Below are 14,975 nucleotides of genomic sequence, written 5' to 3' on the forward strand. Positions count from 1 at the left end.
TTGGTAACGCGGAGAAACTTGAAGAGCTCCAACTTTGCATTTTCTTCTTTTTCCAACTTATAGCCGGAAAATGCTCCCATCCCGAGGGACTTCATCCATCGACGTTCCAAAGAACATTTCCGGGTTACTCCCTGCTTGAACGAAAGCCAATCTTATCTTCACAGAATCACCCGGAATCTTAAAAGACTCTAACGGTTTCGGAAATCCTTCATCTTCAGATCATGCTTAACAACGGAAGTTCCGTATTTCCCGCGCACAACTTCCTCATTTCCCGCTAAAGTTTCGCAGATGCAAATCTTCAACCGGAATTTTCGGGAGTGCATGGTTAAGTTACCTCCACGTCGTTTTACCGCATTTGACCTAAACACGTGTCATCCATCCAACGGCGCGACCGTTCAGTTTCCACCGTTGGATCCGGATCCCGAATCTCCGAGCGCGGCCTATAAATACCCCGCGGCCCGGTAAAAATTCATTCTTTCACCCCTCTCACCACATCGTCTTCCTCCTCGCGCCGCGCCGCCCGCCAGATCTTGATTCCGGCGAGCTTCGCCCGGTGAACTTCGAGTGCCGCCGAACCAAGGCTTCCTCGCTCCAAGATTCTCACGTTTGATCGGGAAACTTACTCCGCCGCCGATTCGTGGTCACGCGGGCCGATTTCCTTCAAGTTCGGCGACCTCATCTTCCGCCGGAGCTCCGTCGCACCACCGCGCCATTAGCGGTAAGTACGCCGGACTTGTAGAAGACAACCTAGTGTAGAAGATAGGCTTAGTGATCCGGTACTCGGACACTTTGTATGGGTGCAGCCGGAAGCATGCCACTCGAATCGTCACTTTGCACTGGTAGCTCTTCGAGTAGCCCGGATCCCAACCAAATAGAACCCATATGCCCGGATCCTATATCATTCCTGCCACCGTATGTTTCCGACATCAGACTAGCTCAACCTTTTTCCGCATCTTCCAAAGACCGCTCCAAGCCGGATCCCTACCCTCCAAGAGCTCCAAGAAGAACTCGAGGGACAAGCTCGGATGGCGGCAAAGGTGCAGGAGGCGGAAAACAAGAGGGCGTCCAAGGCCCGGATCCGTGAAGGAGAACGAGGTCAATGGTGGCCTTGCGCAACCACCGACGTGGAGCTTAGAGAGCTCCAGAACGAGGGAATGATCTCCACACACTGGAGTTTCGTTCGTGACTCGACGCCCCCAAGCCAGAAGCCGGAGAAGTTGTCATGACCAAGGCTTGGGTGGAACGCGGTCTTTCACTCCCTTGTTCGGAATTTTTTCTCTCCATCCTCAACACCTACGGGCTCCAGCCCCACAACATTTGCCCCAATTCATACCTTCTCTTGTCCAACTTCGTGACTCTCTGCGAAGGACATCTTGGGATCCGGCCAGATGTCAAGTTGTGGCAATTCTTTTTCCGAGTGAAGAAAGAAACTAAGGACAAAGCAATGGTGAACTGCGGAAGCATGACGTTTATGCTCCGCCCTAATCGTATGTATCCTCCCCATGATTCACACGAGTCCGTCCGGTACTGGAACGCCGGATGGTTCTACGAGAAGAATGCTCCTGTTCCGGATGTCCACGAAGGCCTTCCCCAGTTCGTCAACGAACCTCCGGAAGAACTTGCAAGCTGGAGCTTCGTCCCTCCACTCGCCCTGACTCCAACCTTGGAGAAAGCTGCGCGGAGAATCTCCTGGCTAGTCCATGACGGACTTACCGGAGCCCAGCTTACACTTAGCTGGTTTACCCGGAGAATCCAGCCCCTTCGCTACAACGCGCGGTTGATGTGCGCTTACACCGGGGCGGATGATCTTCTCCGGGTTACCCGCCATGATCTTCCGGCTGACTCTCTGAAAAGAAGATTCAAGACGCTGGTGAAGATTCCGAGGGGCCAACAGGTCCCGGAACTGTTCAAGGATATCTACACGAACGATCAGTGTCCTCCGGTAAGCTTCGTTCTTTCCGTTGCTTCAAACTTCACAAGGATAACTCTAACTTCTGTTCATTTTCCTTCCAGCTCAATACTTTGGCGGAGGACAACTTCCGCACCATCATTCGCGTCCCCGTTACCAGCGACACGGCGGAGGAGGCTCCGGAAGACGACGAGGAGGAAGAGGACCAGGCACCCCGCAAGGCGGCCCCTCGACCTACAAAGCGTCCCCGCGCCAAGGCTTCCGGCTCTGAAGCCGGAGCTAGCGGCGAGGCCTCCGCCAAGAAGCCGAAGACGACAAAACCACCTCCGCTAGACTCAAGGAAAGCGGAGCGTGCGCGTCTAAGAATGCTCTCGACAGCTGGCCAGGGCACACGCCCCATCATTCCCGGTGCCCCGTGAGTTTCCGAGCATGATGCGATTTTTACTTAGCGAAATTATTTCTTGTCTAAACCCTTTCACTTGTTTGCAGGAATCCGAAAACCGCTGCCACGCGGACCACCAGCCAGGAGCCCATCACGAAGTACATGAAGAAATCTCCGGCTGTTGGTCCCTCTACTCCAGTTCCACCCAGCGCTTCCCACCCAACTCCTCAACCGTCGCCTCCTCTGGCTGACCCATCTCCCCCGCCTGCCGCAAACACTCCACCGGAGATAATTCCGGTTAGCAGCGGGCACCTGGAGGAAGAAGATCCCAAGGCCAAAAGCCCTGCCCAAGAAGAGGCGGAAACACAAGGCCAAGGAGATGCGGAAGTCACTTCCGAGAAGGCTGGAGAGGGTGCTGGCGACATAGTCGTTTTTCCGAAGAACTTCGGAGATCCGGCGGACACCACTTCCACCCCCAAGGCGTATGCCACCAAGTTTTTTAACAAGCTGACTGAGGCGGAGAAGTGGGAACTTGAACAAGACCTGCTCAACGCCATGCTGAACAACGCCTGGGGGAAGCCGGATTCCAGGACATCGGAGATTCAGGACTTCAAGAAAAACATTGGCCAGTTCTGCGATCAACTTATCTGCAAGCAAAAGGTACTCCCCAGTAGCCCCCAAGCATGTAGGCGGAAACTCAAAAAGTAGTTAGCGCTTAGATGCTTAGAGAAAGATTACTTCCGGGAAAGTTTTTTAGAATGGACCAGTAGCCCCCAAGCATTATGGCGGAAAAGTTCCGGCAATGATGCTTTAAGAGAAACCACTGCTACAGGCGGAATTTTTACTCCTGCACTGTTTAAATTTTACAGGAACAGCAGGCGCTGCACTACGAGCTGCACAAGAACATTGCCCTGCAGCGCCGCGTTACTCTGAGTCAGGCGGAAAATATCCGGACCCTGAAGGATGAAAATGCAGAACTGGCTAAACAACTGGCGGACGCCCAAGGTTGGTTTCCGCCTTCTTCGTCATTAACCAAATTCCGACTTTAGATTTGCTGTTAACTTATGTTATTATAGGCGCATCCTCCTCCCTTGCAACAGCTTCGACTGAACTTGAGAACCTGCGCTCCTCGTACCAAGAATTGGAGACGAAGCTAAAGGAGGCGGAACTTAAGAGGGAGCAGGCCGAAAAGCAGCTGGCGGAGAAAAACTCCGAGCATATCAGGGAGAAGGGCGAGCTGGAGCTGAAAAAGAATGCTGACAGCGAGACCATCAGGAGGCAGCAAAAGGAGCTCAACGGACTCCGGAAATTCATGGAGACAGCGGAGCAGCACTGGGACTTGCTCAATGAGAACATCTTGGGTATGATATCGGAACCTTGTCAAGATATTTGCTCCGATTCTTTTTTACTTTGCGCTCAAATTGCATGCCTATATCCTGATTATCTTTTTATGTAGAGCCGCTTGGGTACCCGGAACAGCGCCGGAATTTGTTCCCACGAGACGATCTTCTGCAACTCGCGGGTGATGACTGCAAGGATCTCATCTCCGCCTCCCGCAAAATATGCCATAATTTGAACATCAAAAGGAGCCGCACTTGTGACGTGCGCAAGCTTATTGGTAAGATGGACGTTCTGCCGGAGCTGGTGATTGATCTACAAGCATCTTCAGCCCGAGGCGCAGCTGCAATGGCCTTGACCATGTGCCTAGCACATACTCCGGGTCTTGATCTTGATGAAGTGACCACGGGCGTTCCTCCGGATGCGGACGTCGGCGAGCTGCTGGATGCAGTGAGCGGCTACGACACCCGCATCGCGCGCAGGATCCGGCACGAGGAATTCTACGACAAGGTCGTCCTCGCTGCTGACGAGGCCTTAGAAGCGGAACTTTTGAAGGATCTCGACGCCCAGGCGCGACCTGCGGAATCCGGAGCCGAGTTTACCTGGACCAGCTCCAAGGATGCGCCCCAAGAAGAACCCAAGACCAGCACTGCTGCTTCCGAAGAAAAGGAAAGTGAAGAAGACGTATCTTCTCCGGCCGAAGGCGCCAAGGAACAAGATCCAGAGGGCAAAACTTCTCCTGGCTAAGGGGGAGTGAGAACTTTTATTCCTGCGGGAAAAGCAATGCATCATTTTGGCCCCAGCGAGGGTTTGTAATAAGACTTTAAATTCTTAAGTAGCTAGGAACGAAACAATTATGCATGGGGCGGAAACACTTATCCTGCTATCCGTTAAATATTGTGTGCATGTTTCGTTTTATGTCGGAAAGCAAGTGCTGACTTCGTTATTTTCCGGCTTGCTCGCTTGACCTTCCACGAGCCGGAAAACCTTAGCCGGAAACGCTCGCCAGCGGCGACGAAGCCCAATGGCAGTCCGTCCATAACCGTGGAAACAAGCCCCCAGGCATAGGTGCCGGAAATCGCTACTAGGAATCCACGAGTTCGCAACAGATAACAACTTTATCAGAAAACTTAAGCTTACGTCCTAAAGGACGATTTTGAAAATCACAACTTTCATACACGCCTAGGCGGAAAAAATCCAGCTCTGCGGTTTTAGTTGGAAAAAACATACACGATCTAAAATGAACAAGTAAAGGAGGTAAAAGACTCAAAAGAGTGAACCAGAAGCTTTATTTCATTGATCATGTATAACTATTACAGAGTTTAGAACTCGGAAAATATATGCTAAGTGTAGAAAGGACGTAGCTGTGCGATATTCCAAGGGCGATCTGTTTCATCGTAGATGTCATCCGGATCCTCACGCTTGCGTTTCCGGTGCCGGTTAGCAGGTCTATCCCTTAACTCGCGGAAATCGACAAGGTAGTACGACCCGTTATGAAGCACTTTGCTAACGACGAAGGGTCCTTCCCATGGAGATTGCAGCTTATGGTCTTTCACTGTCGAAGGCGGAGGACCAGGTCTCCCGCCATAAAGGAGCGTTTCCGAACTCGACGATCGTGATAACGTCGGAGCTTTTGCCGATAGATGGCGGATCTCTGATCTGCTAAGTTCCGAGCTTCCTCGATCAGGTCCACAGATAGCTGTCTTGCCTCGTCAGCTGTTTCTTCATTGTAGGCGGAAACTCGCGGTGAATCGTGGATGATGTCGGAGGGAAGTACGGCTTCGGATCCGTATACCAGGAAAAAGGGGTAAACCCTGTTGATCTGTTAGGGGTAGTTCGTAAACTCCACGAACAGCCTCCAACTCATCAGCCCAAGCTCCGGCTGCTCGTCGCAGCGGTCCTTCAAGGAGTGGATTAATTCCAGATAATATTAGGCCGTTAGCCCTTTCAACCTGACCATTGGACTGTGGATGAGCCACAGATGAGAGGTCCAGTAGTATCCCCATTGTCTCACAATAATCCCTCAATTCTCCTTGAGCAAAGTTCGTGCCATTATCTCGTGATTATGCCGTGCGGGATGCCGAATCTCATCACGAGGCTGCAGACGAATTTTAGTGCCGTAGCACCGTCGGCTTTTCTCACTGGCTTAGCCTCGATCCATTTGCTGAACTTGTCAACAGCGACCAGGAGGTACTCAAAACCGCCAGGAGATGATTTTTTTAACTTACCAACCATATCAAGCCCCTGCACCGCAAATGGCCAGGTGATAGGTATGGTCTTCAGCTCTTGGGCTGGAGCGTTTGGTTGAGTAGCGTAGTACCGACAACCTCGGCAGGTCTTGACTATTTTATCAGCGTCTTCTTTAGCTGTAAGCCAATAGAAACCTAACCGAAAAGCTTTTGCAACGAGTGATCCGGGGAGCGGCGTGATGCCCGCAGTCCCTCGCGTGGATCTCTCTCGAGGATTTCAATGCCATCTTGATTGGAGACGCATTTAAGAAATACCCCTGCTTGCACTTCGTTTGTAGAGCTGTCCATCAACTATTGTGTAGGTTCGTGCTACGCCGACGATCTGTCGTGCGAGGACCTCGTCCTCGGCAACTTCGATCGATGAGGTAGTCCAGAAAGGCTGGGTCCAGGCCGGAATGATAGCCATCACTTCCCTAGCCGGAGACACTGCCACCTCTGGGTTTTCCGGGTTAGCGCCCTTAACTGAGGGTATCCGGAGATGCTCCAGGAAAATGCCAGGCGGAATTGGTTTCCTGCCGGATCCGAGCTTGGATAGCATGTCTGCCGCCGTGTTATCGTCTCTTCGACGTACTTGACTTCGTATCCGAGGAAGCTCTTGGCAATCTCGTCAACTTCGTCTCTGTAGGCCGCCATGACGGAATTTCTCGGCGTTCCAGGTTCCGGCTACTTGTTGTGCCACCAGGTCGGAATCTCCACAGCATATGATGTGCTTGATCCCGATTTCCTTAGCGATGCGCAGACCGTGTAGTAGAGCCTCATATTCCGCCATGTTGTTAGTAGCTTCGAAGTGGATCTGCAGAACATACGCAATTCTTCTCCGGTAGGGGACTTCAGGGTGACTCCGGCTCCCGAGCCTTGATGCTGCTTGGATCCGTCGAAGTGCATGACCCATGTTTCTCGGTTCCGGCTCCGGACTTGCATCCGGAGCTTCGTCCAATCTGCAACGAAATCTGCCGTAACACGAGATTTTACCGCAGTCCTTGGCTTGTAAGCGATGTCGAAGGCGGATAATTCGATGCCCCATTTAGCCGTACGTCCTGTTGCGTCAGCGTTGTTGAGAATTGTTGACAGCGGAGCCTTGCTCACGATCATTCTTGGATGCTCTTGGAAATAATGCCTCAACTTCCGGCTGCCTAGGAACACGCCATAAGCTAGCTTCTGAAAGTGAGGATATCTCTGCTTTGATTCCGTCAGCACCTCGCTAATGTAGTAGACAGGTCTCTGGACGTCATATTCATGACCTTCTTCCTTTCGCTCCACCACGATGACGAGGCTGACGACTTTGTTGGTAGCTGCCAGATAAAGGAGCATTGGCTCTGACTCTACTGGAGCTGCCAAGATAGGCGGGGAGGTGAGTATCTCCTTCAACCCTCGAAGAGCTGCATCAGCTGCGTCGTCCCAGACAAACTTGTCTGTTTTCTTCAGCAGCTTGTACAGAGGTAGTGCCTTCTCGCCAAGACGGCTGACAAACCTGCGATTGCTGCAACACAACCAGTTAGTCGTTGCACATCTTTGAGACAAGTTGGCCTTTTGATGCACAGGATTGCCTTGATCTTTTCCGGGTTAACCTCAATGCCTCTGTGAGAGACTATGAAGCCAAGGAGTTTTCCGGCTGGCACGCCAAAGACGCACTTCAGCGGATTCAACATCATCTTGTACCTGCGGAGGTTGTCGAAGGTTTCTGTGAGATCGCTGATCAAGTCGGATCCTTTCCGGGTCATGACCGCGATGTCGTCGACGTAAGCGTGCACGTTCCGGCCAATTTGGTCCTTCAGCACCGCTGCATCGTACGTTGGTAAGTAGCACCTGCATTTTTCAAACCAAAAGGCATAGTAACATAGCAGTAAGTACCAAAGGGGGTAATGAATGAAGTCGCCTTTTGGTCGGATTCCTTCATCCGGATCTGATGATACCCGGAATACGCATCAAGAAAACACAGAAGTTCCGCCCCCGCCGTCGAATCAATGACTTGGTCAATGCGCGGCAAGGGGAACGGATCCTTCGGGCAATGTTTGTTCAAGCCAGAGTAATCGATGCACATTCTTAGTATTTCGGTGTTCTTTTTGGGTACAAGGACGGGATTCGCGACCCAATCGGTATGGATAACTTCTATTACAAAACCTGCTTCTAGTAACTTTGCTAGTTCCATTCCTATGGCGCGGCGCTTCTTATCTCCAAAGCGTCGCATAGCTTGCTTCACTGGTTTGGCCCCCGGATTTATGTTGAGGTAGTGCTCGGCGAGTTCCCTAGGTACTCCGGACATGTCAGAAGGTTGCCATGCGAAGATATCCATGTTAGCGCGGAGGAACTCGACGAGCGCGCTTTCCTATTTGGGGTCCATGTTGGCTCCGACTGAAACCTGCTTGGAAGAGTCACCTGGGATGAGGTCGTGCTTCTTGGTTTCTATCGCGGGCTTGAAGGAGGTTTTCTGCTCGGAGATTTGCTTCTTGGTGGTCTGCATCTCAGTCGGATCCACCGCGGCTCTGTAGCCTTTCAGCTCTTCTCCGGATATCACAGACTCTGCGAAGGCGGCTTCGCCTAACTCGCACTCATGAGCTTTTTTGTAGTCTCCGGATACGGTAATCATACCTTTAGGACCCGGAATCTTGAGCTTGTTGTAGATGTAGCACGCTCTTGCGTGGAACTTGTGGTAGGTGGGCCTGCCGAAGATGACGTGGTAGGAGCTCTTGAAGGGCACAACTTCAAACGTGATCTTCTCTTCGCGGAAATTATGAACATCGCCAAAAGCCACGGGAAGTGTGATGCTGCCGAGGGAGTTCGCCTTCTTACCGGAACCACGCCATGAAACTCAGTGGTGCTGTGTTTGAGCTGTTCCTTGGTGAGGTTCATCCGCTCTAGAGTCTCCAGGTACATGATGTTCAGGCTAGCTCCGCCATCCATGAGGCACTTGGAGAAGTCATACCCGTCTATGCGGGGACTTACAACCAAGGCGTAGCACTCCTTTGGCACAATTGCGGGATGATCCTTCCGATCAAATGTGCACGGGATTTCCGACCACCTGACGTACTGCGGCACAGCCGGAACTATGGCGTTCAGGATCCGGGTAGCTGACTTGGAGGCGCGTACTGTTGGGGTTCCGAGGAAAGTGTGGTAAGCCCCCACGCTCTTTTTGTCGAATGGGTTGGATTTTCCTGCGGATCCTGCCTTGGGATCCGGCGAGTTATCATCCTCATCCATCGCCTCGGAACTATCGTCCTCCTTGTCCTTGTTCTTGCCCTTGCCACCTTTTCCGCGAGGGCGGTGCTTCCGGGCGCGCTTGTATCCGGCCTCCGGGTCGTTCTTTAGATCATTGACCCACTTGCAGTTGCGGTTGGTATGAGTGGACTTCCCTGTAACCGGATCCAGATGGGCCAGGCAGGGCATGTCTCTGTACTCCTCATAGGTTTGCGGTGCGCGGGATCCGGCAGCAGTGACCTCGGAGGTATGCTGCTGACCCCTGCCGGCTCCGCCTCCGCGTCCGCGTCCTCTTCCGCCTCCTGGACCTCCGCGTTGAAACGCCATGGCGACCATCTCGGATCCGCCACTCTTCTGGTCATCAGGGTTCTTGCGCTTATGGCTGCTGCTGCCGCCGTTGTCACGGTTCTTCTTTTGTTGGTGCAGGGGGATTGCTGTGGCTGCGAGATCACCGCCTGCGTCGTCGTCGGCGGCAGTGTGATCGCTAGCGATGGTGATCATGTCATCCAACGTCAGTTGATTTGCATTGACCATGCAGGTTAGCTTGTGTCGCAGCAATCCTCCTCGCTGCAAGCCCCCAATGAAGGCGTGCATTGCCGTGCGGTTGTCAACGTTCTCGCACTCGTTTCTGCATGCCAACCATCGGGTAAGGAAATTCCTTGATGTTTCGCCCTTCTTCTGGATGCAAGCCTGTAGGTCGCTTGTTGTGGCAGGTCTCTTGTAGGTGCCCCTGAAGTGTTTCTCAAAAGCGTTCTTCAGGTCGAACCAGCACAAGATGGAGTTCTTCTCGAGGGCGCTGAGCCCGATCCGGGCTGGACCTACAAGGTACAACTGGAGCATGCGGCAGGCGATGTTAGGGGTTCCTCCGGCGAAGGTTACAGCATTGTAGTAATCCTCAATCCAGGTATCCGGCCTTTCGGTGCCATCATAATGCTTCAGATTTCCGGGTAGCTTGAGGTTCATCCTTGGCTTTGGTTCCTCTCGAATCATCCTGCCAAAGCACTTCGGACCAATGTAGTCGGTTATGTACTCGTTAAGGCGGTCCCGCGCGTCGCGCGAGCCGTGGCGAGGAGACTTGGAGCGAGAGCGAGATCTCCGGCCATTGCCTCCGCCTCCACCTCCGCCGCCACCGCTAGGTGGTGGTGAGGGAGACCTGCGAGGTGGGCGGTCTGACTTCTTGCTTCCGCCATCTGAATCTCCTCGGCCTTCCTGGTGCTGACTCCGGCTCCTGTGGCTGCCTTCGCCTTGGCGCTGGCTGCCCTGGTCGTTCCGGCGAGGCTCGGGTCACGGCTCCGACGGGGCTCGGGTCCCGGCTCTGCGAGGTTCGGATCGCGGCTCCGACGAGGTTCTGGATCGCGGTTCCGGCGAGGCTCGGACCGCGATCTTCATTCCGACTCCTCCTGGGCTCGGGCTCATGAACATTGTTCTGATTCCGGCGAGGTTCCGGCGAGCGCTCCCTGTTTCTGTTTCTTGGCAGCACGTTGTCGCGGATAACAAGCGCACCATGCCCTACGGGCCTGGTGTTTCCGGCTGGACTACGGCGGCGAGGGGTCGCGGGTAACCGTTGGGTGGAGGTGAGGGGTTGCGGTATTTGTCTCTTCCGGAGTACATCGCGTCCTTTCCCTTCCTTGGATCCGACGGAGGCGTCTGTGACGGAACGGGGATCGGATTTGGGTGCTGCCTGGCCCTTCTTCTGCGCTCCGACGATCCGGTGTGCGATTCATCGTCCTTCTGCGCGGTAGATACACGCTATCCGGATTGGATTCCAACCTGCGCGAAGTATCTGCCTTGTTCTGCTGCTGCATTGCTGAAGCGACAAGTGTGCGGAGATAGTTGATGTCAACTTCTTCGTCCTTCTTCTTCAGCAATTCCGCAGCTTTCTGCATGTTGTCCTTTGGAGTTTCCAGCGGCTGGTGATCTGCGGGCGTGTTGAAGGGTATTCTGCGAGGCGGAATTGCTTCTCTAACAATTCGATCGGCCTCCGCCTGCGCATAGGTCATCTTTACCTCCCACTCAGCCCTCATGCTCTTGACCTGCTCGAGTGTGGCAGCAATCTCGCGGTCCTGTCTCTCGAAGTTTTCCGTCCAGGCTGCATGATCTGCCCTTCCTATCCTTAACGCAGCTTCGGTATCGGCGAGCCTCTTGGCTGTGGCCAGCATTTCCTTTCTCTCGGCGGTCTCTAGGGCCTCCAGATCTGCGGCGTCGCCCGGGGTTATAGGTGTGTTAAGAACTGCTCGCGCGGCCACCTCCTCTGCTGACAAGATTTCCTCCGAGGGAGAATCCCTTTGGGGTCGCACTCGAGACATTGGAGATCCTTGATGGGATGGTTGGGGGTCGATTGGCTGACTTGGTCTCCGGATCCAGGTTTGTCCCAGCGCTGATACGGTTGCGAGAACCTGCTTGGGCTGGGCGGAGTCGACTTCTGGCTGATCGCCGTATCCGTACTCCCTTATCTTGCGAACGAAGTCATCAGATTCCGTGGACGGGGTGTCGCCGGAAATTGGGCTCAGATTGCCCAAAATCGACTCTTCAACCGGAGCTTCGCTTTCTCCGACAAGCTGAGCCTGATCCGGATCTGCGCCGCTGTCCGGTGCCTCTACTCGCTCAGACCAACTCCGTCTTCTTGAGGGGCGGTTCCGGCGGTGTGGGCCAAGAAGTGTACGAAGTGGCACCTCTGCTTTTCTAACACCCGGGAAACCTGTGCGGATCTCGCATTGGTCTTCCACCTTTGTTTCCTGCTCGGGGGCGGATTGGGTGGGCTTTGAAATTTCCAGATCCGAGGCGGAATCTTCCTTGGGAAGCTCCTGCATCTCAGATCGGATCTTCGCGACAGCGTCCAGCTCTGCGGCGGTCGCGTCTGCGTTACTTACCAGTGGGTTTCCGTCGGAATCGACGGTTTCCCGATGAAGATGTGAATGCCGCCAATTGGGACGATGGAGAGCTTGACGGGGTTTGTCCTAGCCGGAATCCAGCACTCATCCGGAGGGACGATCGGCAGATTTCCGGCGTAAAGGACGCGCCCCACAGCGATGGTGTCGTCGTAGCTTCCCATGGCGGAACCCTCCCGGTTCCGGCCTCCAGACGCCACAGGCCCCACGGTGGGCGCCAACTGTCGTTGCCTAATCGACGGTACCTCGGAGGAGGGATCCTCACGAGGGGGAGAAGAAGTAGGGGCCATAGGGCGGAGTGCACACGGGACGGTGGTACGCGAGTTACCCAGCTTCGGAACACCTGCACGATGACAGGGCCTACTGCTGCTTGTCTGGAATTATCTGGGCGCTTTCGCGTTGTTACAATGAGTTGTGGTTGTGCCTCTAGGGCTCCCGGGATCCGGCTTATAAAGGCGCACGGATCTAGGGTTTACATGGAGAGTCCTAGCCGGATTACAGATAGCCTAGCTACGGTACAATATCTTGCCGTGCACGTCACGGATCCGCCTTCCATACACGTCGCATCGATCCGGGTTCCTCATGGGCCTCCCTGGATCCGGGTCACTCCTAGGTCGGTACGGATCCGGCCTGCTGATCCTGGGCTGGACTTCTTCCTTCACGATCAACAGCAACTGGGCCGCCCGATGGGCCACATGCCTCATCACCGTCTGTGGGCCACCCGGGCTTGCCGGATCTAGGCACTGTCGATGGTACACCCATGAAGTATACCCACAACATCTCCCAAACACAATGCTCTCAACAGAGGGACGACATCGAGATGCCGCCATTGCGTTGATTCATTCCGAACCTAAGCTTTCGCCCGGAGACATCACCAGATCAAAGAGGGGATGGGGGAGTGCTGACACACTCGACGACGCCTCCAAGGAGGGGAACGACGCCCGCAGGCGCCATCGCCGCCGGCAGCGACAGAAGTCGGGCTGGACTTTCATTCGTGTTGACGAACACCGTCCACACCACCCGCCTGATTGGGCCTGCCGATCTTGTCGTCCACACCGCCGCGTCGCAGCCCTATGTCCTCGCCGCCATAGCCCGGTGGACCACCGGCTTCCAGCACAACGAGGAAGCGCACACTCCACCACCAACCCAGCGAAGAACCACGGCAGCCCACCATCATCACGCCAAGCCGCTCGTGCATGACCGTCAGGCCACTCCTGGCTGACCGCCGTACCGGCCCTGGAGACCCAGATCGGGCCCAAGAGGGCCAGATCTGGCCCCTGCGCCTCCGGTCCACCCTCCTCGCTGGCGCCACCGGGTGGGCGCCGCCGCACATCTTCAGCCCTGAGGCGGCCGGCCGCAGGCCAGGAGCTCCTCTAGTCGCGCTCTACTCCGCCGCCGCCTGCAGGGCCTTGGACCCACGTCACGCGCTCGACCCCAACCCGCGCCGGCCTTCCCACGTCGCCTCCGCTGCTAGGACCTCCGTCGGGCACCTCCATCCCTCCGCGCCTCCCCGACGTAGGCCGGCGAGCCAATCCACCTCCGCGCGCCTCCGCACGCAAGCCTCCGCGCCGCCCTGGAGACATCCCCCTCCGCGCGAAGGGAGCCCGTCGGGGCGCGCCGACCTCACCCGCCGCCTTTGACGGCCGGGCTGGGCCGCCGCCACCGCCGCCGGCGGCAGCAGCGGCCGGGAAGATGGCTTTTTTGGGGGTGGTTGGCTAGGGTTTCGTGGGTGCTCCGGAGCCGCCCACGCGAGCGGCCCGGGAGCGTTTTTTTTCAGCTGGCCAGGATATTAACAATGACACATTGCATGATGCACCCGGCATGTTGTCCCAGACGCGTATCAGCTTGCTACTATGTCCACTGACTGTATATGGGCTTGTGCGCCACAAAATTCTTATTTTTATGGCGAAGATTCTGTGTCACACCACACATGTGTCACAAAATGTGGTATTCGGTGCGCCACAGATGACCCTTTTCCTACTAGTGCCATTGCTGAATCCAGTATGTTGCTCGTCGGATGACCTGCAAAAAAATTAGTTCCCTTTTATCTATTAAAAATAATGACATTCCTAGTTGTCCAAATAGACCAACATACAACTGAAATTCCAATTCGTATGCGTGCTTTACCATTTTTATTTACATCATTGAGCTAGTTGCCAAACATATTGGTAATATTAGCCAGAGGAGGCAAATCATATGTTAAATAAATCATACACCAGATAATCTTAGAAACAGGTGCTAGTATTATAGCTTAATAATCACTACGTTCACGAATCGACTGAATGAGTAGTATTGGTACCCTCGTCGGGCTTTTGTTCAAGGAAAAGCTTAAAGTTAGACGCCTTGACTCATGATTCAAGCATGTGTATGCAGAAGATTCTATACGTTAGGATGCATGGTTATTTAGTATGATCAAAATCATGGAATTAGGATGCGTGGTTATTTAGTGAAAGAGATGGCACATTTTCTACATGAAATGGGAGGTAACTTCCTTTTTTATCCTCTAAATAATCTCATATAAAAGTTTAGTTCAGTTCCTGCTATAGGAATCAAATGAATCTCCAAAAGATAAAAAAAAAGTATAGTGTTGGAGAAAATACAAGACAACATAATTTTCCATATATTCTTATGCAAATGAATATAAACATCAACCATTACAAAGAGTAATGTCTCTCAGTTTGCAACCGATTTACCAATGCACATATAATGTAAAATATGTCTCAATGTGTGTTAATCATCGCAGTAGGATGAACTGATAAGTAGGCGTGAGTGGAGGGACTGGCACATTGTTTGCATGAATGGAAGTTAATCTTCTTGATGTAGTTGCTCCTTCTATATAATCCCACACATGATTTTGTCTTTGTTCCTACTACAGAAATGAGACGCATCTCCCAATGAAAAAGTGTAGTGTTACTTTCGAGTTTTGAGACGTTGGAGCAAACCAAAGCAAGTACTAGTAGATGTCAGAAATACAAGATGTGCTACTAGATGGCTCACTTGTTCAAGGTTAGATT

General features: G+C 53.6%; 1 protein-coding gene across 1 annotated transcript; it reads left to right on the forward strand.

Annotated features, from left to right (window-relative positions):
• The first annotated feature begins 2,942 nt into the window (after window positions 1-2,942).
• On the forward strand, window positions 2,943-4,376 carry LOC139832275 (uncharacterized). Its single transcript, XM_071821995.1, has 2 exons — window positions 2,943-3,652; window positions 3,748-4,376. The coding sequence occupies exons 1-2, from the start codon at window positions 3,604-3,606 to the stop codon at window positions 4,374-4,376; spliced, it is 678 nt and encodes a 225-aa protein (XP_071678096.1). The 5' UTR covers window positions 2,943-3,603.
• Window positions 4,377-14,975: the final 10,599 nt, after the last annotated feature.

The sequence above is a fragment of the Lolium perenne genome, chromosome 6 (assembly GCF_019359855.2).
Source record: "Lolium perenne isolate Kyuss_39 chromosome 6, Kyuss_2.0, whole genome shotgun sequence".
NCBI lineage: Eukaryota > Viridiplantae > Streptophyta > Magnoliopsida > Poales > Poaceae > Lolium > Lolium perenne.